This window comes from Passer domesticus, chromosome 2 (genome assembly GCF_036417665.1).
Source record: "Passer domesticus isolate bPasDom1 chromosome 2, bPasDom1.hap1, whole genome shotgun sequence".
Taxonomy (NCBI): domain Eukaryota; kingdom Metazoa; phylum Chordata; class Aves; order Passeriformes; family Passeridae; genus Passer; species Passer domesticus.
This window is the reverse complement of record NC_087475.1, coordinates 60,619,789-60,644,609: the sequence shown is the minus strand read 5'-3', so window position 1 is coordinate 60,644,609 and position 24,821 is coordinate 60,619,789. Positions and strand designations below refer to the sequence as shown.

Sequence of the window (24,821 nt, the reverse complement as noted above, 5' to 3'; positions counted from 1 at the left end):
TAAGTCCTTATTACTCTACAAGAAAGTAGATGTACATTTTAATTGTAAAAGTATGCATATTAAAGATACAGGAGGGGGTATGCATACATATATACACTCACACTTTAAACTGAAGTGTACTATACCCTACATTTTTACTCATAATTCTTAGGTTGCATAAAGCAGAAAAATTATGTATAGAAATTCCTACAATCTACATATTACTCTGTACTGTAGCTGCATAATCACAAATATTACATAGCTCATGTCATATTTGAGTGTATGAAGCTTTTCTATCAACTCCTAAAACATAAAAGAATTATGTCTAACCCAAGAGAAATGCATACATTTAATTTGTCTACATTGTTCAAGTAGGTATTAAATACACATTAAACAGCCTGATGAAAACTGCAGAAAACAGGGAAAAAACTATTATAGAACAGATATGCAACTTGTTACCTGAAACAAAGTTTAAAGGTAATCTTCTAGGTGAAACTGCTCTGGGATGTCTTTTACTAACTTCTTCATAAATCTGAAGCCTCTCTTCTAAAGTGCCTATTATCAGCAAATACAATAGATATAAGTAAGAGACATAAAAACCTATTCTTTTAAACGTCTTTAAATTTTGAGAATTTAAGTGTTGACAATTAATTGAGTCCGACTCCTTATGTGGATTTGGAACAATTTAAACATTTCATGTTACTTTTTCCAGTTAATCATAAACACAGTGAGAACACACTGTGTATACAATACACAACTACCAGCATTAACCACTCTAAGGATAAACTGCAAACAGGACCATTACCTTGCACATTCAATCACACAAAGCTGGAGTGTGGTTTCTTTCAGTTAGATGGTTCAGACCCATTCAGACATTGTATTACATTCATAGCTTCAATTAATCCCTTCTTCACTAAGCATTCATTTCAGACACACTCAAAGCATTCAGAGAAACATGCTGCATTTCTAAATCATAGGTATACAGATAGCACACTATACAAGTACGCCTCTATTATAGGTCCTCTGGTGACAGCAAAACCAGGGCACAATACTGCCAAGTAAGTACTGAGCACCTAAACTCTTTATACCTTAATGTTTAACAAAAATTAAGCTACTTGAAGATTTTCTGCCCACTCCTCCCCTTTCCCCCATAATATGCTTTGGAGCTCCAATGTGGTTAGAACTTAAATAACACTCATCTTTTGCTTTAAAATGCCATTTTTAATGTAAATAAAATCGATTTTGCTTAAATATTAAATTCATCAAATAATTTAAAACTGAATGTACAGATCAAGGCTACAATACACATGTATTAAATGTATCTGTTTTCCTTTCATAAGAAAAACAGTTTAACTTGTCACTGAGCTCAGATGTTGGGGAAGGGGGGGGAATCTATTACCCGGTGTCTCCAACAGATGTAGAGTTATAAAAGTAATACTAAATATTGTTTGGACTGGAACTAAAGCATATAAAAGCCCTAATTGAAGTCACAAGTTGGAGCTCCAGAACTTACCATGGGGGAGGAAATAGTCCTAAGACCACCTAAAAAATAAAGTAGCATTATTAGTTTTATAGCATTAGTACAGTTTTAGTCTACATAGGATTTTAATATGTGAAAAAAACTATGGGACTGGTTCTTTGTTAAAAACTAGATGCTTTCATCAACATATTTGTTGTATCAGAGAATAACTGAGTTCCTGGGTAGTTCAGTTTCTGAGACAACAACTATGTGGACTGAACTCTATGGATTCACCAGGAAAACCTCTCAAAGAGGAACACTACACTCTGAATATATGTAGCAAATTAAATAATTTTCATTACCCAATCACTAGCTGTATTCTCAGACCTCAGGAGACCTAATGCTAAAACTTTCTAGAATAAAGTTGGTTGAGAAATGTAATGCAGCTATAACATCTACAAATAATATAATTGTGAGCTTATGATTTATGATGTCATCAGAATAATTCCAATAACCTTTCACTAATTAGTGAAAAAATAACTGCAAAGAGACCATTCATGTATAAATGCAAACACTCTGAAAAGTTATCACTGCAAAACACTTAATACAGCATAAATAGTTGCAATATTGTAGTTTTGAAAAATGATCTATTTTTTCTGGAAAAACACAATAGCAGAAATGTGAGCTGGCACTGAAGTAACAAAGGCTTTAACACATTTATCATCTTAACTTCTAAAGTGCCAACTTAAAAAAACAGGAAAAAAAAAGGCATTTTTTTCAGATGGTCCATCTTAAAAGGCCATCCTAAATAGATATTTGAGTACGTCCTACATGCCTCTCGGAGGCAATACAAACCTAAACACATTTCAAAATTCTAATTACATAAAATTGTGGCATATGATAGCAGTCTGATAATCAACTACTACACATAAATTATCAGTCATTCAGTTTCCAAGTTCACATGTGGAAAGCGAATGTTCCTCATATAACCATCTTAGTAAACACCACACTTAGTTCCAAGAAGATAAATACTCGATATTGGTATTTTCATGCATACAAGTTTTTCGGTGAGCATTTTAAAAATGAAAGAACATACTACATAATATTCAATATCAGAAGGTAATAATTTTCTGACAAGTAGAACTTTCTAATCTAAAGCAGTACCATATCAAACAGTGTATCCTATATCATACATATTTTCACTGTATCTGGGCAGCTTAACTTACTGGGTTGTAGGGCCTTTTCCAAGCCTTCATAATAATACCAGTTTTCTGCATTACGCTCAATTAACTCTTTGTATACTTCACCAGCTTCTTTCAGTCTTCCTAACTTCAGTAACATCTCTCCTAGAAAGAACACAGTACAGAACTATGAATTACATCAGAAAACACGTGAGTAAATTTTACAATACTAGATACATAAAATTGTTCTTAAGCATACAGATTCTTAAAAAGAGCCCTTATTTTTCCAAAGGAATATGCTGTGTGTTATGAATGCTACTTGAAGCAACCACATATAGAGCTCAGAACATTCATCACCTGTGAAAACAAAGACTACCTGAATGTCTGTATCTGAGTAAAATAGCTATTGGCAATGTCAAATAAAAGCAACTCCCCCTTCCAGTACTTCATCACACAACTAGATCAGTTTTTATCAAGCTGTTTACTTAAGCACATTTTTCACATCAACTAATCAGTTTTTAACTGGTTAAATCACACTGCTTTGCTGCTAAGTAAATCATTCTACCAGGTCTAGCTTGAAGGGAATTAATTTTCTTCACAGCAGTTCATGCTGGGCTGTATTTTGGGATTTGTGACTAAATGTAGATAAATACACCAACATTTCCACCACTGCTAAGCAGTACTTGTAGACCATTAAGGCTTTGTCTTTTTATCCCCACTCTGCCACTCAGCAAGTAGACCAGGGTGGACACTAAGGCAGGAGTGGACACAACCTGGCCAGCTGATCCAAACTGGCCGAAGAGATGTTTTGTGCTATTTAGTTTCATACTAAATAAAGCAATAAAAATTGAGGAGTGTTGGGGCAGGTAGCCATTGCCTGGAGACTAGCTGAGCATCAGTCTGTAGGAAGTGTACAGAGAGCGTAAGTCGAGGAGCTGGGTTTGATTTTCCTTCCTTCCCCTTTCCATCACTCAAGCTATCTTCACCTCAACGCTCTTCATCTCAGTCCTCTTCCTTTTGCTCTTCCTATTGTCTCCTGATTCAACAAGTGAGGCTGGGTGAAGTGAGTGGGCAGCTGTGTGGGGCTTACCCCACTGGTCAGGGCCAGCCCACCACAACTGTGCCAGCAAGGAGTAGCTGAAGAACACGTGCCATTACTCACACATATTCAGAATTCAGTATTAGAACTTCAAAGCCACAAAACAACTGAGAGTTATTTTTAATCAAAAAGGTCAACTTCACTATTCACTTCAATAAGTAAGTGCATTAGGAAGCTTGAAAAGGAAACAAGAACTTGATACTTCAGTCATAAAAAAAAAATTTGTTTGTACTTCGAACAGTATTCTTTATAAAATTCTTTTTCATAAGATTAAAACTGGATTATAATAGATCTGATTTATGGAAAGCTACTGTAGTGCACCAACAATCTCTGAGATTTCCTCTCTGGGTGTCAAACCCAGAGAGACTACCTGCATCCACTACCAACTTTGGTAGGAAGAGTTATTTACTTGTGCACACAATTGAAAATCTGTTAGTACTCGTTTTCCTATAGTAATTGTTACAAATAAATTGAATACTTTACATGCTGTATTTTTTTCCTTTCACTGCTTTATTGTATCTGAAAGCTATTAGCAAAAATTTCTAACAAAACTGGGGAAGGGAAGAATAATGACTTACCTTTGATTTCTTCTACTATTAATTTATCACATATTTGCTTTTCATACGTCTCTATATGTTCTAAAGACTCCTGAAAAAGATCTGCTTCTCTCATCACTTGATTCTGATACAAAATCAGTTCACTATACTCATAATCTATTTTATTAGGAGGAACCTGGGGAGGAAGAAAGCAATATATGAGTTAACATTTACCTGTACCTCAAATGCATGCTGTATTACAGAATACAAGATTTAAGCTACGAAACATAATCAGGTCTGTTTCGATACACCACCTGAACATTCAAAATGCAAAACTTCCATTACTCATAATGAAATTAGATTCATTTAAGGATATCCATTGTAGTTAACATTTTAGAAGAAATCCTTTAATTCTCTTTTTTCTATCACTGTGGCAAGCTAATTAAAAACTGAATTATATGAGAGAAAGCAAAGATCTTCATACATTTTTCTTTCTGAAGGACTTAAGCACTGCACCACAATTTTGACATAAGTTCTACAGCAGATGGCTGGGGTCAAACAGCATCATTTTCAGTATACCAGAGTTCTGGATCAAACTATTTCCAAGAGGAATGATCCATCCAGAGCTTGACACCTAGAATTTTTTCAGATAGAAAACTTACACTATTTCTTTCTAACCAAGTGTTCTCTGTACTTAACTTCAACCCCCAGAAAATACAGTGCACAAGCATACAGAATTTTTTTAAGCAACAGATTATTTTTAGGTCTGCCTGCAGTTGCAAACCTAGGACTTTCTAGAGGCTAAAGTACAACTAGTGGCTCATCCACCTTGCAGTGCTACAACAGCCAAGAAAGCAGGGTGACATTGAAAATTACTCCTTTCAGAGATAACTCCCTAAAGCGGATTTGGGCAACGAAAAGTCTTGCCAGAGTTATAGTAATTCTTTTCATACTAAATGCTCTTCTCTAATATACAAAACACTTCTCCAATTGCAAGAAAGTTAGAGAGCAAACGCAATCTCCAGAAAATGCCCCGCAGATCAATAAAATTATATGAAATGTACTGTCCCAACAGAAATTGTGAGAGAGACTTATAATCCAACATGATTTTTTACATAATAAAAGATGAGAAGCAGTTGAATTTCTCAAATGTTAATGGTATTTTTTCCTGTGACACTACATACTTTGTTTCTTCCCGAGTAACCAACACTTCAAAGTCACATTGGTCACTAAACAGTTTACTATAATTTTCTGTTCCCTAAAAAAGACTTTGCCTTGGTCTTTAAAGACACAAATTATTTAGTAAGAAAAAACAACACAAACAACCATAACATTATATTGACTGAAAGGAACTTTCTTATTAAGAATACTGTCCTAAACCACTACCTCCAGCCCTTTCCAAAGCACAAACTGATTCCACAGGATTTAGCATTTATGATTACATGCTCTTCAGATTTTGAGAGCCAACTTTCACAGTATTGATGGGCATTTTTAGAAATATTTCCTTTTATATATAAGTGGTCTGAAAGACAGTATAACTAAATAAAATACTGTAAAGATGTGTGTCTCTGACAATGAACTATGAAAATAATACCATTCAAGTACATTTTTACCAGCTAATACAGTATAGCAAATGATCACTAATGGAACAAGACTATACCCTACACAAACTAGTCTGCAGGTAGCATAAAATTCTGTACACTTCTCAAAGTAGCTCTCTTATCTACAGCTCCACTTCCATTTCCACCTTTGCTCAATTTTTAGTCTATATCACCCACTAGAAATCACTAACAAAAACATTGTTACCAGGAAAGCATTTTTTACTTCACAAAATGGACTCATGGAACAGGGGTGAAGCACTAAGCATATTCTCCTGTTTATCCTTATTGCAATACCACAGAACAAAACCCAAACTACAGAGCACCAACTCAGTTCTTTCTCCTTCACCTCCTCCTAAAAATATCCTTTCCTCCAGTACAAGACACTTATCTAAATTCCAAATTCCACAAGTAGCACAGCTTTCTTGGCACATCATGAATTGGTTTTAGGCCTTTGAAACACAGACTACCCAAGAATCCATTAAAAATATATACACAATACACAAACATATCAACTGACCTCCTCGTGGCTGTTCTGGCTCAACAAGATTAAAAAATAAAAAATAAAAAAAACCCAAAACCCACCAAAAATACCCACAACTACCAAATTACTCTTACACATAGAGTAAATGCACCAGAAAGATATGACACTTACTATCACTCCATTTTAAAAGTTATTTTTAAAAGTAATTTTCAGAAAAGTCCGTTTTCAAAGATACTTTGACATCTCATCAATTTAATGAGGATTTAAATCTGTAATTCATCAGAAGGCAAGCTGTTAACAATCCCAGTAGTTAATCTGAATAATCAGACTATTTATAAAGAATAAGATACTCTTATAAAGACAATGTCCACACTATTGTTATTTCTGCTCAATACATCTTTACTCCTCCCTCCCCCTAGAAGAGTTCTAATTCTTCCACAGGAGACATTCAACTTTCTCCTGAACTCAAATCTTCCAGAATATTTTTTTTCCTCTCCTCCTGGACCAAAGAAGGATCAGCTTTTCAACCACAGATCCCCTAACAACTGTCACTGAGAGAATGTGACAAGATGTAGCCAAAACATACCTAAGAGCAGACCCCCAAAACTCCAGAGGTTTTCTGTCCATATCTGTATTTGTGGGCCTGATGCAAAAATTAGGAATAAAATAAAAAATTAAGAATAAAAAATTGTTCTGGAAAAGAAGAAAGGAAAAATGGGACATACAACAGTAAAACGAATTGCATAGTTGTTTTACACCTTGGTTCCCAAAATTTTAATTCTGAACTGACTCTTACATAATTTTGACTTAAGCTGGGACAGCACAAGCTGTTACATTTCCTGCAGTGATGTCTACCTTTCACCTCATAACTTGTTTTTGACTGAAATATTGTGCATCTGGCCAATTTACAGCTTTCAGATGACAGGCAACATTGATCTTAATACACTAAGGGAAAATTCACCACTTCCAGTGATAACTTAGCCACTAGAATAAAACTGTCAAGGATAAAAAGCATTTTATCACTTTAATTTGTTGATCAGCTTCCTGACACTATTCCTTCCTTTATTTTCCCTGCTAAGCAAGCTTCTTAGCTATTACTCTTCCCAAACCCAGCATACAGTTTTTACTAACACCACCTAGGCTTTTTTCTGTCTACAGTAAACAAAGAGACTCTCTGCCCTTCAGACAGCTTTCTCTGTAGTCATCTGTCTTGCCATATTGTTCTTTTTTGACAACAGGCTCATCAGGAAGTCTTGATCTCTCAGTAATGAGTCCTTTATGGATAAAAATCCCTGCTTGTCTGAACTAAGAGTGTACTTTACTTTTCACCCGTAATCTTGCCCTGAGGGATGGGTTTCAGTAAACTGAGTCAGACTAACTGCAGCCTGGATCAACAAAGGCAGCTCACTTCCCTCTATTATTCCCCTTCCTCTCTCCCCTCTCACCTCACAGTTATTCAGTTCAGCCAATCAATCCTTCCCAAGAGTAATTATCTTTCTGGCACTTAGGCTTCCTGAACCAACCCTCCACAAGTCAGCCAGTGCTGTACAAGGAAGTGGTGTGAGCACACAGGAAAAACTCAGATTGCTGGTTTTGGCAACAACTTGTAGCTAGATTAGCTGCATTTTTTTGCAATACTGCTTCTTCAGAGATATTAATCTACAATCACTAAAATGGCAGTTCCTTGATTTTTTCCTTAGTTTCCTGCTTGGTCTTGGCTGTTTGCATTCATATTTGAAAGGACAGAGTTGCCTCAGTAATTCAAGTAAATAAATATCATCCTACATTACCATTATTTCTCAATTATTATGACAGCAGTGTTTTATGCAATGTGTTACATTTCTTTGTCTATTCATTAACATGAATGGTAGACAGTATCAGGCCTAATACAGATTACCATATAACTCCTCAAAAACATCCATTTATTGAAGAGTGCTGCTCACAAGTCATTTGGATACCCGTCTTTTAATCCTCCTTTGAAACTACCACTCTTCTATTGCAGTCACATGCAATAGTCTGCAAAGTCCATCACAGAAATTCACCTATCAAGTTGAGTGCATACAAACTACAGGCCAAGCAGGGAGATTTGGGAAGGAAAGTAAGCAAGATGTGTATCTCCTCAAAGATCCATGCAATGTCCTGAACTTAATTATTTTAACTGCAGGACTGAAAAATCCAGACACCGCAAAAGCAGTACGTTTGGGGAATATTGTGGAAGAGCCAACGCACGGCAAAACTGAGCTGTGAGTTTGCCTGGGCTCTCCTGACTGTTCTGGACCCAACACATTGATTCTCTCTTCCAGTGTTTGGGGTTCCACCCGGGCCTGCACTCATCAGGGAGCTGGCACAACAGAACACAAGACTATTTTCAAGAGAAATGGAACTTATGTGTTCATATGTATTTTTAGTGAAAATATACCACTTAACTTTCTCTAACAATCTCAGGAAAAGAGGACAGGCTTGATGGGACTAATTTCCTATAAAACTATGTTGTCCAACATTCATAGCATATTCCTGTCCTTCAATGCTTAAGCAGCTTTTCCACCACTTACCTCTGACTGACACAATGTTAATCAACAGTTAAACCAGCTCACTGTACAAGTACAAGCCATCTTCCTAATTACACAAATTTCCCAAATAGCTCCAGCTTTATCAGAAAATGGCATCAGTGCTTGCACTCATCTTAGGATCATCTTTATTTTAAGGTGAGATTTGAGATGGTGGTAACTTGCACAGCAGACTCAAACAATACAATGCACTCATCTACAGTACTTAAATCTGGCTTAGTAACTAGACTGAACAGTGTATCACGACAGCCCTCGAATAACCATATTTACACACAACCTTTTAGAAAACAACAACACTAACAGCATCACTTCCAAGGGGCCAGCACCACTACTAAGCTCTCTTAGTGCTTGAAGAGCCTCAGTTTCTGAAGTGACATAAGTTTCTGAGTTTCCATCTACAATATACTCTAACTCAGTCGTTTTGACACCAAACTCAGACTGGGCGCTGCTGACTCATTTGAGAATGACGATTTTTGGTTGTCAAACACTCACAGAAGATGACCCAATTTTGATTGAAACTTATTCTTTTTAGTTTTTACTCAGTGCTGAAGTCACAGCTCTTTTGAAATACCAAGCATATATACCCAGCTTGCAACATCCTTTTTTTGACGAAGATATGTGATCAAGACAAACACTGGTCTCTCCTAGACATTTATTTCCTTTCTTGCACTTAATCCTATATATAGCAACTCAGAAAGGATATGAGATTTTTGTTTTAAAAACACAGTTTAGACGTCAGGTAATATCTTAGTATTTTTACACAGTACTTCCCAGATGCCTCCCCAGTTGAATGGATCTATAAACATGTTTCTTTTCCTTTGCACATTGCAGAATAATCAACACATCCACTCTGTTCTGCTAATTTAGACTTTATAGCTCTGCATTATCACTAACAGAACAAGGGAATAGCCTCTCTCAGAAAAAGGTTATACTCAGTGATTTTAGGATTGTACCATTTGATTTACTCTGGTCTCACCAACACCACATCTGATCAAAGAATCTCCATCTATACACTCATGTTACTCTGAAACCAAGCATTGATTTTAAGTGTACTAGATACAGATACAAACCATTGACAATAATTATTTCATTATTTGTAGAGATGCAATGGCATCCAGACTGAATGGCATGAAAAATGGCAAATGGATGGTAGGAGAAACGGCAAATGACCACATCCAAAATATCAAAGTATTTTCTGTAGTTTCATCTACTGTAAAGGGGCAGGATCATCACAGGTTTTCTCTAGCTACAAGTCTCACAAACATTAAGTTACTTCACATGAGACTACTCTTATAAATTAAACTCTAACAGTTTATTTCTCAAAGCAGAAAGCTCCACAAATAACAAATTTATTCCTAATTCATAATTGATTTCTATTTCCAAAGAACTAATTCCTCAGATTCTACCCCTTACAAAAGAAGTGTTCTCTTTCCAGACCAGGAAATCTTACCTGCTGGGTTTTCCTAAATTCTTCAAGTAATTTTAAGGCCATATCATAATCTTTTAGTAAGTGGTATGCAATGGCATATCCAATCCAGGAAGCGCGCTGTGTGGGGCGCAGTTGAAGCAGCTGGTATCTTGTCTCCTTCAGTAAAAGAAAAGCAATTTTAAAAGAAGAATTTTTAACGAGAGTTACTACACGTGTATCGTGATTTAACACCAAGACAACTAGTAATTTAAAAGAACTTCTGAAAGCCCTAGGCAACCTTTGAAATTCTAACAGCATGGCAAAAAGCAGCACATTTCTGTTTCATAAATTTGGAGGTTACATTCTAAATACACAAGTCATGGAACAAAGCATAAAATCTATTTGTGGAGACACAGAAGGTGTCATTTTCAAGAGCACCTCCTAAGGGCCTAAATTATTTTCAAAGACAGATCTTTGAAATCTCAAAGCCCTTTCCACCAGAAAGCAGGAGCTCGCTGCCACTGAAAGAGTGGCATTCATTCTCACAGGAACAAAGTCCTCACAAACTACTGCAACACTTCTCAGAACCTCTTCCTAAGTCAAATCGTATCCTTGGATCAGCAATGCTATTTTTCCTTTGCATTAGCAAATTCTAGGGAATTAACATCCTTAGTAAGGAGACCAACTAATGCAAAGCCCACAGTTCAGTCCTCTATTTCATATGAAACAGACAAATCAGTTCATCCATTTTGAAACTACTCATTAATTTTGGATAAATTTTAAGGTTTCATTTATAATAATCATCATCACTGGGATTCCAGAACCAGTCATCATGGGGCAAGTTACTCACATACTAACAAGAAATGTGATAATGTACTTCTTACCAAAAATACCTTCAACATATGCACCCAAAACACAGTTTGTAGGGTTCATAATTGCTTGGTAAGTACTTGCTAATTTAAGTACTGTACCTTTTTCTTACTGTTTTAGTAAAAAATTCGTTAAGAACTATTTTTACAAAGTGACTAGCGAATCCAATTGCACAGAGAAATGTTTCTAGTTCTGCTCTCAACCTTATACAGAGCTTTACTGCAATATCTTTTCCTGGTTTCCTAAACAATAGCTTAAAATATTTTTGAAACAGATAAAGAGTAGCAATAGAAATACTACCAATAAAAGGCTTCACAGAGGAATAGAACAAGCGAAAGGGAGCAGCAATGAGTGGGAATTCAAAGAGAATACTTACTCTATATCCTTCTAAATCCCTCATCTGAATCTGCAACAGAGAGAGATCTCTCAAGATCTGTAGGTTATCTTTATCTAGTTTGAGTGCATTCCGGTAACACTTGATGGCTTCATCATATTTCTTATCTGAACGCTGCAGAAGACCATAGACATGCCAACCTAATACAGGTTAAGGAAGACAGATTTACAATTTTCACAGAGTATCTGCAGTGCACTTGTGTTACAGGCCAAACAACTCGACATCTTCCTTAAAGATCAGTAATACCGTTACAAAGGAAGAAGGATTGCTGCAGCCAGACTTCACTAACACATTGTAAAATATTAAATGCTTCCAAACTTGTTTTTAAATAGCATGTTACTGCTTAAGTCACATTCAGAACCCCCTGAGCACTGTTACACAAACTACATTATCCAAACTCCACAAGACTGTAAGAGTTAGTCACAGATTTATTGTTTAAAACATGCTACCAAAATTACAGTAGGAATTCTTACTCATAGAAGTGTTATGTCTAACAATGGAATTCTTGTACAATTTCTACTTTTCCTTGCTTGCCTATCTGTAACCTCAATTAAACTCCAGCTTTTACAGTAAGGAAAAAATACAGACCTCCACTTGATTCATTGACAAAAGGGAAACTTAGCATTTTGTGCATCAGAAGTCTTTGTGACAATCTCAGCATCTTAGATTTCCATCAATAGTGTGCCATAGCAAGACAATCAGGTTTTGTACAACAAAGGATACAGACGTGACTCTTCACATCATTACGAAGTCCTTTACGAACAAATTCATACGCTTCCTCCTTCTTCCCCAAGCAGTTCAAGGTCAGTCCTTTCATCGCAAGTGTCTCTGTAAGAAGTATCAGATACTAATGTTTCTGACTTCCCATATGCCAGCTTCACAGTCCAGATACCCTTTGAAGTTGTTACAAACTGAAGTCCCCCATTAAAAAATAAATTTAGATCACAATAGCAGCCTAGCACAGCTGAAGACTATTACATGGATCATTTCCTCTCTTGAAACTGGTCTTACAAAGATCACTTGTAGGGCTTCATGCAGATGTGACAAAAACAGACAACACAAACTTTTATTAATTAAAAAATACACATAGCTGGCTTTGAGGGAGTTAACAATAAGCTAAAGCAAATTTAGAGAGCTCCTCAATGTGTATTAAAGTTTTCGATGCAAAGACTAATGGGAAAAAAGGCTGTGTCCACCACAAGAAACAAATCTGTCACGGTCCGTTCCCCTGTTACAGACTTCTTACAAAGCATTAGTTAAGGGAAGCAGATTTACTGCTACCATATTAGGAGTGTAAGAGACCTCAATGCAATAACATTTTCATCAACATTCGGAGAGGCACAGGATTTCAAACAGTATGTTGGTATGACTACTGCTGTCCCTCTTCCCCCATTCTTCAAGGCACACAGTAGACAAATAAGTTGCATGTAATGCATGCACTATGCCTGAAAGCTGTTCCAGATTCATATTTCAGTGTTTTTGTTAAATAAGAGGCCACTTGTTTTTGTCCCTGCCAGAAGATCAGTCACCCTTTTCATCATAATGCTCTGGTTTTCTTCCAACTACAACCTCTTCCCCAGTATTAATAGCAACACACCATGATCTCAAGGTCAGGTGTAACAGCAGTTTGAAGTTTCATTGATAGACCCATTTAACACTTTTTCTGTACAGTACACCTATAAGTGAATGACAACCCAAAACTAGTAAGGGCTTTTTTTGATTGTTGTTTAGTTGTCCTACATCCACACTGTAAGAACAGAGAAAGCCAGAATGATACCTTTCAAACAATATTAAGACATTTTAAAAAGAATATCTGCAGTGTGGGAAAGGGAGCAAGCTAATCCTGCCTTCCCACACCAGGGAGATAACTGCCCAGCCACACCAATCCATCTGTTTTGCCACCTTCTCACTAAACTTGTGAAACTCCTTTTCTCTGAGGTTAAGGGTGACAAGTGCAGCTTTCCATCAGATCATTTTACTGGCTTAGTTCTGCCTCAGCTGTCCATTCCAGGCTTTACTCCCAAGCTTCAAAGCCATTAGTGGCTCAAAGCCACGTAGTATGTGGAGTGCCAAGGCAGCTAGCTGTCCTGGAAAAGTTTAAGAGGCAGCAAGAGCAGAAAATACACATCTGTATACTGAGATGTTACAAAAACAAGTGCTAGTAGAGACAAATGCATTAGGTCAGAGCTGAGCAAACCACTCTAGCTTTGAAGCAACAAAAAACCTACTTTTATCTCTAGGGAAGTAATGAAGACAACAAAAACAGCAGAAATGGATGGAAGCACGAAAAGGATTAGTCAAACATTTTGACAAGATTTGACAACATCAAGTAGGAAAATAATTTTACTGATACAGTACATGCACACTCAGTGTTAGGTTGCTTCAACACTAAAAAAACCTCACAAAAAAATCCACTGTATCAGAAGGAAAGAGCCTGAATAATGCAACAGAAACCTGTAATACAGTAAGACTAGAGTAGCCTATTGAGAATGTAAATAGAATTTAACAGATGTAAATAGAAGCAATATTCTGCTTCCCTGTTTCTACAATATTTATCAGAGTAGGATCACCAGATTCTGTCTTCAGCTTCCAGTATTAACAGCAAGTATTACACTTAACTCTGCTCCCTTTAAGCAGCAACTTGGCATGCAGTACAGAAAATTTAAGCCTATGAACTTGACAAAAAACCCTCCAGATTTTTAATTTATTGGCAGAACACGTTCATATAATATTCAAAATAGGCTGGGCTTGCTTTAAATAGGAATGTAAGGAAAACCCACACTAACATTCTGACCCAGAAACCTAGAAAGGCAAGTTGGAAGAAGCTTCACTGAAGTGTTGCTTCCACCATGTATTTTCATCTTCAACATCCCTGTGCACAGGAGTGTTTGACTGAGGCAGAGTGGAAACCTGATCTGAATGCACAAAGACTGAAAATCCAGAGTAATTATTCAGTCATAACAACAGAATCACATTCCACAACAGGCTCTTTTCTTTCTCAATAGTATGATACAAACTAATAAAACATTTAAGCTCTTGACAGAAGACAAAAAAATAATCTTGAGTCTGCAGTTACCTCCATGTTCAGCAAATTTTGGGTTAGAAAGGATCATCTTGCAGAACTTGAGTCCATTTTTGTACTGTTTTTGTTCGTAACATTTCTGTAAAAGATGTGAAATAGAATCATTGAAATGCACTTAAAACCACAGTACCGTAACATACTATTACAAATGTAGTCACTCATCCAGCAAGGCATGGTGATAAGATCACTAACAAACTCTAAGCAAATATCCCTATTCATACTAAATTGCTTCTTCTCAGCACTCAGAACATGCAACAAATACCCTACCGCATAGTCTACTTTTTTATTTAAAAAGTAATGCCTTTCCAACAAAAATGGGAAAGGGAAGTAGCAATGTCTACTTCAACTTGGAAATTCATAAAATAGAAAGCAGAGTTAGGAATCTCAACAGAACTTTTGAGGAGAATTAAACTCAAGAGTCTTGACACTCCTTTCAAAATCCCATTTCCCTGGCCTAGTGACTTCCCAACAAGACATCTCAAGACAGAAAACTTTCCTAGTTGCCAATACAGACTTTTAGAAAAAAGAGAGAAACTATAAAGTAGGATAGTCTTATAATAAACCTCAGAAATTGATACAGCAGTATCAGGGTGGGAGAATTTACCTGGGTATTAAAAAAATAAAACATTTAATTTCTACCTGTAATAGTACAGCTAAGGGCTACTTATACATATACTTAGAATACAATTTACCTAATTACTAGGTAAAATGGCAAACTGTGTGGTTCAACTGTGGGAACACATGGAAGAAACAAAATGTGGGTCCCTTCTCTTCTTTGGGAAGATACTACCTAAATCACTAAGGTTTTAGAAATTTAAATAAAGTACTGATAACTACAGTGGATCACTAAGAACAATCTATTTAAACCGGTTAAATGCATACTTGTGTCAGTAAGCATGAAAGCAATTTCAGGTCACTTAAGTTTTTTAACTGTAGGAAAACCACCAAACCAGGCTTAACTTAGCACTATTTTTGGTTAATAAGGAGTATTGTCCTGCTGTAATTTAGATAGCTATTCTCAGGAGCAGATATGTCATTTCAGTTATGTGCTTGAGTGCTTTAGCAGTCTCTCATAGATCACCCCCACTCCATCAATCTTCCAAGACAAATGTAAAATCTGTGTTAAATTAATATGGAGATAGCAACTGCTTTGCAATCAGAACAGGTTATCCCATTACTTAAAAAATGTAATACAGAAGGTAAAAGCAATTCAGAAACATATGTATGCTCACTTTGGAGTAATTTGCTACAGTAGCAAAACAAGGGTCCTCCCCAGTCTGTGAGGAAGGGCTTAACTGCAGACAGTTTTTAGGTTCTTGTTGCCTGCAACTCGAGACACTTGCAGCTAACCACGACTAAGTGCAGATTAAATCACAGAATAATTTCAGTCAGCAGGAACCCTTGGAGGTCACCAAAATCAACTCTCAAAACAAAAGAAAGCTAACCTTGATATTAGATCAGGTTGATCTGCCTGATTGACTTCTGGCAGGATGGCTAGAGAAGCAAACAGTTATACTATGGGAATTCACATTTAAACAACAGCAACAGAAAACCTCTGAGTGTTTGGCCTTTTTTTTTTTTAACTGAGAACTAGTTTCAACATCTTTTACCAGAAATAACCTAGGTTGTGGCAAAACCTGGAGTCCCTTCTAGGGAAGGTGAAATTCTCCTATTCATCCTACCTTCTTTGTTAACTTACAATGCTTTGTATCATTTTTAAGGAATCCTAGGAAAACACCAACAATGTGCTATGTATGCTTTCTAAACTTACTCGAGTATGCCTAAAAATTAGCAATAGTGAACATTCATTCACGGTTCTACAACTCTTGCAATGCTGAGTGAAAGCCCAAATACAGCAGTGCTTAACCAGAAGCTGAGACAAGTGTGCACTTAAAATAGATTAACTACTGGATAAAATCAGATCCATTATCCTTGTTCTGACATTTTTATCCTATAGAGTTCAGTGTCAGGCCTAGAATAAGAACTGAATTGAAGATAATCAGAGACAAATGTGATTTCTGGAGGACAGAAAAGATCAAAAGATCACATTTTCTAAAGCCCAACAGATGAATGGGAGAGAGAAGTTAATGCACTCCACACTGAGAGGAAATGTGAGGTAAACAGCTTGCTGACAAGACAACAAGCATCCTTTATTTAGGTTGAGAGAAGACCTCGGAGGTCCAAGTCCAAACTTTAATCCAGTACTGCCAAGTCCACCACTAAACCATGTCCCCAGGTGCCACATCTACACACCTTTTAAATATCTCTAGGGTTGGTGATCTAACCCCCTCCCTTGGCAGCCAATGCTGGACAATCCTTGCAAGTGAAGAGATTTTTCCTCATATCAAATTTAAACCCCCCCCCCCGGGTGCAACTTGAAGCCATTTCCTCTTATCCTGAAGCTTTTAGGAGAAAGGACCAACCCCCATGTTACTACAGCCTCCTTTCAGGTAGTTGTAGCACAGACGGACACTTCATAGTTGGGAAGCCTGATGTCTCCATATGTGTTCTTAAGTTTTTTAACATATCAGGACAAATGTAGCTGAAATGCATTTACTAGAATCTGTCCCATTGCATTGTCTTTGGTTTACTAAAAACTCAAGTTAATTTGCTGAGTTTCTTTTTTTTTTTTGATTTAGCTAAAGCTAAAATCAAGTTATGAATGTTTACACACTTGAAACCTCAAAGGGAAATTGTGGCAAGACCAAAATGTTATTCAGAACTATTGCTACAAAATGTTCCTAGAAGGATCCTACCTCATCTGGCAAAAATCTCATTTATTCCCTTTTTCAACAGTAACTCAACAAAATAATCTGCTTGTAGACTGCCATACCAATCTAGATACCATTTTGTGTACTTTCAGGTAAGTATCAAGTGCCTCTACACAGATGTCAAATTGGCACTGCATCTGAGAAGCAACTGTTATTGTAAAGGTAAAAAATCCTACTAACAAGGATACAACAATAACAGACAAGAAAAGAATTCATTCCTGTATTAGCATTCTTTGCTGGATCTACTTAGCAAAATGCCATTCATACATAATAATTTTTCTTGTATGATGTAATTTTTTTAAAGACCTAAAATCCCTTCCACAACTAAATATAAACAGAATCAAGGATTTGAATCTCCAGCACTACTTGTAAAACAGAAGGACTTCACATATCACTACTCAATCACATGTGTCATTTCTATCTTACTTATGTTTAACTATTTACAACATCAGGTTAGTGCAGGGATGATTTAACAAACTGTATCTCCCTAGACAGAGCATCTGCTGCTTTGAAAAAGGCCCTGCATTGAACGAACAGTTTGATTTTTCACATACATAGTTTGATACGCAGGCAATTTTATGGCTGAAGAACATCCCATTATCTCAGACATTAACACTCACTTCCAACAAGTCATCTTAAAAAATAATCTCAACTGGTGACTCGAAGAGAGACTGCAGCTGCAGCAACCAATTCACTTCCTCACTCCATGGCCCCAGTGCCTCTGAAGGTATTCAAGTGATGCATTATTTCACAAAGCATTTTTATGTGAAGACTAGATAAAGAGTGGCATCACATTCAAAGACTCAGGACAGCTATTGCATCAAACCAGATAGTGTTAAACACAGCAAACAGCTTAAATGTTTTAATAATTTTAAGTTGTTTAAGATGGTCTGTGACTGTAAAAGCTGCACTGAAGTTCAATCCAAATTGTACACTGACCCGTCTGACGGTGAGCTTGTGTAAAGGGGGCTTGTAAGAAAGGTGGGGACAACTTTTTAGCAGGGCCTATTGTGATAGGCTAAGGGGTGATGTTTCTAGACTAAAAGATCAATTCAGACTAGACATGAGGAAGACATTTTTATTATTATAGTGGTGAAAGTGGAATAGGTTGCCCACAGAGGTGACAGATGACCCCTTCCTGGAAATATTCAAGGGGTTCTGAGCCATCAGACCTGGTGGAAGATGTCACTCCTAATGGCAGGGGGAATGGACAACATGGCCTTTAAAGGTCCCTTCCAACCCAAGCTGCTCTGTAATTCTATGTGCAATTTCTTTAATAACAACACTGCAATTTAAAAAATTATTCTGTTGTCTCTTTATAAGAGCTTCTCAAACACAAAATCCAAACCATGAGCAGCATTTTAATATTATTCTCCGATCATACTTGTACAGCCCACATTCTGTTGAGACAGCTCTGCACATCAATAGGCTGCTTTGCCAGAAACATCATGGAGCATCAGAACCATCAAAAAGAAAAATAAAATAATTAAACAATTTTAACAAAGCTGCATAAATACAGCTTCAAGTTTTATTAGAAGAACAAATGAGAAAAACATTAGGCTGGAAAAGACCTCTAATTGCCAAGTCCAGCTGTAATGTTCTCATTGAACCACGTTCCCGAGTGCCATATTTACATGCCTTTGTAAATACTCCCAGGGTTGGTGACTCAACCACTTCCCTGGGAAGCCTGTTCCAGTGCTTAACCACCCTTTCAGCGTGGAAATTTTTCCTCATACCCAATCTAAATCTCCCCTGATGCAACTTGAGGCCATTTCTTCTTGTCCTACCACTTGTTACCTGTGAGAATATACTGACTCCCACCTCACTACCACCTCCTTTCAGGCAGTTGTAGCAAGTGATAAGGTCTCCCTTGAGCCTCCTTTTCTCCAGGCTAAACATCCACAGCTCCCTTGGCTAATCCTCAATAAGACTTCTTCAAGACATCATTTGTTTTAGCTTTCCCTGCTACTGTACTTCCACACAATCCTGGCTGCAGAACTCTCGACACTCAACAGTTTCAACATTGTTCTTGCCAGGTAGTGTCTTGGCTCCTGCTGCCAAGACTTTGGTGTAGGACTCGGATGATTTTGGCAACACCTAGGAATCATTTAAAAAAATTACTCGTCTCAATGCTCTGTAACACTGATGGTAAGTGCTGCTTAAAGAAGGAAACCAAGGACTAAAAGTGGAACTTCAGAGCCTAAGGAAAAAAGGCAAGGCTTCCATCAAGCCTTATGGAAAGAGTGTTGGAAGTCTGTTATATTGGAAATCTCTCCCAGTCACAACAGTGATCAAGTTCAGTAGTAAAAAACCTCAGAGTTATCAATGACAGATTCTGATCAGCACCTTTTCCTAGGAGCTATCTGACAAGCACCTTGGGGGCTGATCAAATTACTGATACACATTTATGACCAAAACCAGGCACAATCAATACAGGAACATCAGCACACTGTCAGCATTCTTAATTGGCATTTAACACTCGGACCTTTTAAAAAGCCTTGTTTTACTGCACATCTATAAAAAAATACCATCAGCATAAAACAGGCAATCTACTTCCTACAGCAGCTGACAAAATTAGCTGTCTAAGTACTTTAGATTTAGCAACACTCAGTAGTTACTGCTTCTAAACTAATAAATAATTATTAAATTATTCACCAGTTTGATAGCAAGGTCTGTCCATCTTGTTTGAAGGCGTTCAGCATCTGTGTTGGAAATGCTCCTCATATTACAAACTATACAGATATTTCCAATGCTGATACACAAAAAAAGTATCATGATACCACTGAAGTTCAGAGACAGACTAGAAACCTCTCCATGAGGTTTTCCAAACAGCATCCCTCATTCCACAGACTTCAGTTCACCAATGTTTTAGAGAATGAAAAAAAAGTATCAGCTGGAAGGGGCTTTGGGTCATGGAGACCAAGAAAGCCCTGTCTCAAGCATCTTAAACTTCTAGTCCCAGGGCAACCATTCCAGAGTATCAATATGTTTTTCTACCCATTCTCCATACCCTACCAGGATTTCATATATGCATGGCCACCTCATGCCTGCTCTTACTCTGCTGATAAGAGTGGTTAACCTCATCATCCGAAATAAAAAGAGGAAGACAACCCAGATACATCCTTGCTTGCTTCAACTGTCAAAATGGACAGGCTACATCATTTTTCCCCAGACGTGGGGACTTAGCAATGCAGAACAGTGCTGAGTCAGAACACAGACAATGGTGTACAACAGAACAAGCAGCCAGCACTACGTGGTGGTAACATTTTGATCAATGTATTAATGTCACAGTAATATCTAAGCTTTCACTACCATGATACTCTGTATACAACAACAGCATTTTTGCTCCTCAACCAAATTTTCATAGTTATTCAAGTTCAAATCATCAGAAGACGCAAAACTTGGTACAGAATGCAGCTTGTAGTAACAGTTGTAATCACTTGCTGTTTATATTCTTTATTATTGGCAGAATAAAATTCATATTCTATTATGGGAAAGAACATGTATGATAAGACAGTGTTTTTTCACTATTTATTGTCACAGACCTCTTTAACAGCCCTATAAACTACACCTCTTAAAAGGGGAAGCTATTATCAATAAGCTTGCCTTAAGACCAGTAATTTCGTGCTGTGCACACACGCCCAATACAATTTGAATTCCTAGAATGCCCTTTGCTTCAAAAGGGCAGAAATAAAAAAACAGAGTAGAAAGAGCTGTTCCTGACAAGTACTTTGCATTTGTAACTTTTACACTGCCTGCCTTAACACAGTTCTCTCCTGTTTATGAAAATGTGTGTGCCCCTGCAAAGTAAAAACCACAACAGTAACACTAGCAATGAGACAAGTCGTAGCCCAGACAGGCATTTTCCAGTAATTTTCAATCTGCACTTTGTGCAGAAGTACTGAAGGGACCAATCTACCCCATCTCCTGGGATGAACTGCAATTTGTTTAGCAAGAACTCACACTAAGCAGGTGGCTCCACAACCTAGTGGAACTGCATCTGAGAGCACTTAAGAAAATGAAACCATGAACACCAGCACTGTTTTGTGGATCTGATACAAAACACAGTAAAATAAACATCAGGCTTTAAAAGTTACAATTTTATTTTGGCATCTTCAAGCAAGTTCAAGACAATTACCAACACAAGCCTTCAACATCAATTTAATCTTGACATTCCATACTAAACAACACAGTGATTCAGCCAAAAATTGCATGAATCACAGCAGATCAGAGCTGAGATCAGACACACCTGGTACAGGCCACTAGAGGGAAGATACAAGGGCTGGATGCAGAGAGAGAGGCTTTTGAGTAAGACAAGCTCTACTGCAGTTCTCACCAGAATGTTCTCAGCCTCCAGTTATTTGTGCCTCACCAACACTCCAAGCAAAAGGGTTTATCTTCACCCACAGGAAGAGTGGAGGGTCCCCACCACAAACCCTTCAAAGTTCCAAACCTTTTATATAGCTAATAATCATCAATAACAATCATCATCGTGCAGCAAAGGGTTCCACAGTAAAACTAGCTTTATGTTAACAACTTCTTGTTTGGAGCCTGCTACTTGGCAGCCACCATTTCTACCAAAATCAAAATTAATCATGATAGCTTGAAGACAGGCAAGTACCTACTTAACTTCTCCCAATTACTTAACTTCTGAATCTTCTGTTAAGTTCTTTCTCCCTCTAGAAGTTATTTCATACTCCTTCCAAGGAGGCTTGGGGGAGGATGCAAGGGAAAGAGCAAAGGACACTGCAAACACAGACTTGCAGCGTACTTGGGCAGTAGCATTAACAGCCTACTTCTTTTCCCAGGATGCACCAGTTTTCAGTGTATAGGGGAAACTGTTTTAACAAAACTTCAAATACCTCTAAAAATCTCAAATCTTGGGGCAATCCATCTCACAGCCCATACGAGGTCTGTAATAAATTAGGATTTCCAAGTCTTACATTCATTTACAACCAATTTTACTTGTTATGACTCAATTTGCTCGAAAAACACAGAAGCTTTCAGGTGGCCTTCACTTTCTGTGCCACAAATAGCTCAGAATTGAACTCTTCTTGCTATTCAGTGCTTGTTCTGTTCCATATAAACAGCCAAATGAGAAAAAAATTCCAGCATAAAACATGGAGAGACTTAACTCTGAAATACTAACATTTTTAAAAGAAAAGTATAAATAAAAGTCCAGAATCAAGAAACAACCCACAGCATTCCACAGAAGCCTGCTTTTTGAGCCTTGCATGATGACCTTCACAAACTCCTGTTGAAAAACTAAACAAAGAATATCTATTTGGGATTAAGTCTTCTCCAAATGAAACTCTCAAGTCACTGAGAGATGTGTGTGTGATTTTCCCTTATGAAATTCTCACTGACTGTTACCACTAGCCTGGTATCTCTCCTGCACAATTGTGTCATTTCAGTAGTTTGCAGCTGGCCAGGCAACCTCAGCACCTCGTCTGAAAGGCTGTATGGAGGGAACTGCTTCCACTCTTCCTAGGCTGCCTGTCCTCAGCAGCACAACCACATCAAGAATCAGTCTTAAGTTACACCAGAAGATTTTAAGTGACTGCTCCAAACTCCTGTCTTTAAAAGGAAGGGATCTTCAATGTTGGAGACTTCAAACTTCCACTGCTCCAGTGGTGGATTAATAATGGCTACCCCAGCTATGGTATCTAACTCATTTGGGAGACCCTAATTAGGATAACATAACTTCCCAATTATCAAGTTTAATAGCTCAGTAACTCCCCCACATCATTCCCAGGAGACTGACCAGTTGCATGCATATAAACCATTATTATTTCATTAAATAAAATTTTTAAAAAGCTTTCAGAATTCTATGGATAAGAATTAATTAAATCCTACTAACAGTATATTTATATTTTATCAAAGAATAAATCTCTTAAGGTTATTGAAGAAGTTGGAGAACAAAAAGGACATTACAGAGAAGTTGAACAAGTCCTCAGAGAGGGCACTTTAAATAATTTCTAACATTTCCTTACCCTGAAAAATGGAAAATACATGCCTGAATGAACTGAGCACCAACAACCCACTGCTGCAAGGCTTATAGTCTTCAACTATAAGACACAAAAAGTCTGGAAGTCAGCTGCAATTAAAGCAGCAAACCTTATTTTAGGCAACAGCAATATGAGGAATCTTTGCTAAGAAACCAAAGGATTAGTCAGTTACAGGCACAATACTATCCACACTTCTATTAAAGATGAAACAGACATCAGACCATACCTTACACCTCATGAGCCTGGGCTCACACCAATACATATTAGAAGACAGTAAGCATTTCTTGGAAACAGAAACAACTTGGCAAGAGAGCCAAGAAAGCATGACGAGAACCCCAAGGCTTTCCTCTAAAGCCTACTAGATTACTGCCATGCCCCGTCCAGGCAGGGCTGATTTGATTCCATAAAGCCAATGTTTAAGGCTAACTCTGAGACAGTTTATAGTACGGATTCTTGGGTGAAGGAAAAAAAAAAAATCAAAGCTGCTTAAACTGAAACATACTCTGAAGGCAAGTTTACAGGTCAATTTTAAATATACAAAATAGAAGATCAGGCTAAGTTTACTAGAAGTAAACACCAAATACATGATACCAAACTTCAACCTTAACAAGAAGCCTTTCTAAGTTACCATGAGTATGCTTATTTTAGACAGCATCTGCCCCATTCACTTGAAAAGTCACCTAAGCTGAAGACTGACTTTAATTGGCAAGAAACACACAAGCACTCCTGTATTAATTCTTATTTATGATGCTTTTCTCCTTCCATGAGAGGGGAACACATTCAAATACTTCATCCATGCCTTCTGTGGGGCTGTGAAGTGGAAGAGAAGAGCTTGAAGCTGCTCAGCCCCTTACTTCCAAAGAACATCACACCTGTAAGCACCAACAGGTCTTCCAGGGAAAGAGCATCCAGACTGAGAAAGTCTCTGCAGAACAGTGAAAGTGGCCTAAGAAACAAAACAGAACAGGAAGACAGAATAGAGCAAGAAAGGAGCTTTGCACCACCTTACAGCAGTCCTGATCCACCAGGACTACTACCTATGCTACAATTGCTATTACCTCCCTAATCACCCAACTGCTGGTTTTAAGTCAGCTTGTTCAAGCCCTGCCAAGCATGCAAGCACACAAATTGATGTGGCTTAAAGACTATTTACTCAGCTTCCCGAGCAGGCTTCTCAGCTTACACTGCTCTCCAAGAGGCCACACTAGCCAGGGCAGCTCTGACAACTTTGCTGTTACTTGGGTGTCCTGCTCAGAACATTGATAACCTGTCTCATATGTTACATCCACACACCAAGTCACTGTGAAGGATTTCTCATGATCTCCAAATGAGTTTTCCTTTTCTGAACTACTAATTCTCTGCAGAGCGTTCATAGAAATACTGAA

General features: G+C 37.5%; 1 protein-coding gene across 2 annotated transcripts in view; it reads right to left on the bottom strand.

Moving 5' to 3' along the window:
- The window catches only part of NAA16 (N-alpha-acetyltransferase 16, NatA auxiliary subunit), a 62,451-nt gene that overhangs the window by 35,451 nt on the left and 2,179 nt on the right, over positions 1 to 24,821 (bottom strand). For both annotated transcript variants that reach the window (XR_010356080.1, XM_064408672.1), the window contains exons 2-8: positions 14,652 to 14,736; positions 12,299 to 12,403; positions 11,558 to 11,715; positions 10,354 to 10,488; positions 4,297 to 4,450; positions 2,665 to 2,784; positions 439 to 534 (exon numbers count right to left, since the gene is read on the bottom strand). Coding sequence is in view for 1 of the 2 variants with exons in the window: in XM_064408672.1 (XP_064264742.1) it covers positions 439 to 534; positions 2,665 to 2,784; positions 4,297 to 4,450; positions 10,354 to 10,488; positions 11,558 to 11,715; positions 12,299 to 12,403; positions 14,652 to 14,736 (853 nt within the window). In the remaining variant the exon portion in view is untranslated. The remainder of the gene's footprint in view (positions 1 to 438; positions 535 to 2,664; positions 2,785 to 4,296; positions 4,451 to 10,353; positions 10,489 to 11,557; positions 11,716 to 12,298; positions 12,404 to 14,651; positions 14,737 to 24,821) is intronic.